Source organism: Tupaia chinensis, unplaced genomic scaffold (assembly GCF_000334495.1).
Source record: "Tupaia chinensis unplaced genomic scaffold, TupChi_1.0 Scaffold143970_1, whole genome shotgun sequence".
Lineage (NCBI taxonomy): Eukaryota > Metazoa > Chordata > Mammalia > Scandentia > Tupaiidae > Tupaia > Tupaia belangeri.
In genome coordinates, this window is record NW_006203821.1 from 307,658 (window position 1) to 308,690 (window position 1,033).

A 1,033-nucleotide genomic window follows, 5' to 3' on the forward strand; every position below is an offset into this window, starting at 1 on the left:
GCTGTGTTCCGTCGCCTCCGGCTGCTGCTGCTGCTGCTACTCCTGGGCCGTTATTTGGGGGGGCTCCGTTTTCTGCCACTCTCTGTCACCAGATCCCTACTACATGCTGCCTCACCCTCACCGGTCCTTTCCCAGTGTTCCTATAGTCTTCAGCCACAGAAGTGACAGCTCTCTCCTGGCCTCCCAGTGCCCTGCTGTCCTCATCCCATTCCATGGCAATGCTCTGGCCGAAGTTATTTCTGGGGTCCACCCTCCATCCTGCCCCTGGTCCCCTCGATCTCTCTGTTCTTTCCCTCTCCTCCTGCCTAAGCAGAGACAGAATGGCTGGTCCCTTTCCCTGGGGGAATTCAGCCTCCTGAAAGAGGAAAGCCAGAGACATTAGGGTTGGAGCAAAGATGCAAGGGGGCGGGGAGGGAGGGGGTGTAAAGGAGAAAGGAAAGAGGGAAGGAGGCCATTCCCTGCCAAGGGAACCCTGCTCTCCAACCCATCCCCAAAGCAAGATCCTGGGTTCCAGGGACTGGAGTATGCTCTGGACCCAAGACCAATGCGGCAAGGCTCCAGGCTGGTGTGAGGGGTGCCTGTGAGCAGCCTGAGTCTTGGTGGAGCTGGAAGATTGAAAGGTGAAGTGCGTGGGGAATGCGGGTGTTGGGGGGCGATCTGTGGCTTGGACATGGGACGCCGGGCGGGCGCGGTGACTCACCAGCTCTGGGGTCGGGGCTGCAACTGCCGGTGCAAGGCCACAGAGAAGACGAAGAGGCTTCCTTGCGCAGAGCGCCCATCACGTCCAGATTGAAGGCGACAGCCCGTGGGAAAAGCAGTCCGATAAGCAGGGAACTAAGAAAGTAGCCAATCCCAGGGCCACCCCAAGGATCACGGCTCCGAATGCCGGCCATGGCAAGAACCCCAAGCGCGCCCCTTGAGAGTGCAAGAAAATTCTCGCGTGCCCCGAGCCCGAGTTCTCTCCAGGCGTGTCTGGTCTCCAAAGTCTCGCCGCTCTTTCAGAGGTCTCCTGTCTTCTGCCCCTCCACCCTTC

At 59.7% G+C, this 1,033-nt stretch overlaps 1 protein-coding gene across 1 annotated transcript in view; it reads right to left on the reverse strand.

Moving 5' to 3' along the window:
• Positions 1 to 1,018, reverse strand: part of ITGA7 (integrin subunit alpha 7) — a 24,592-nt gene extending 23,574 nt beyond the window's left edge. The window contains 2 exon segments of the mRNA XM_027767143.1: positions 701 to 764; positions 767 to 1,018. Of these exon segments, the coding sequence (XP_027622944.1) occupies positions 701 to 764; positions 767 to 893 (191 nt within the window). The 5' untranslated portion in view covers positions 894 to 1,018.
• Between the last annotated feature and the right edge of the window lie 15 nt (positions 1,019 to 1,033).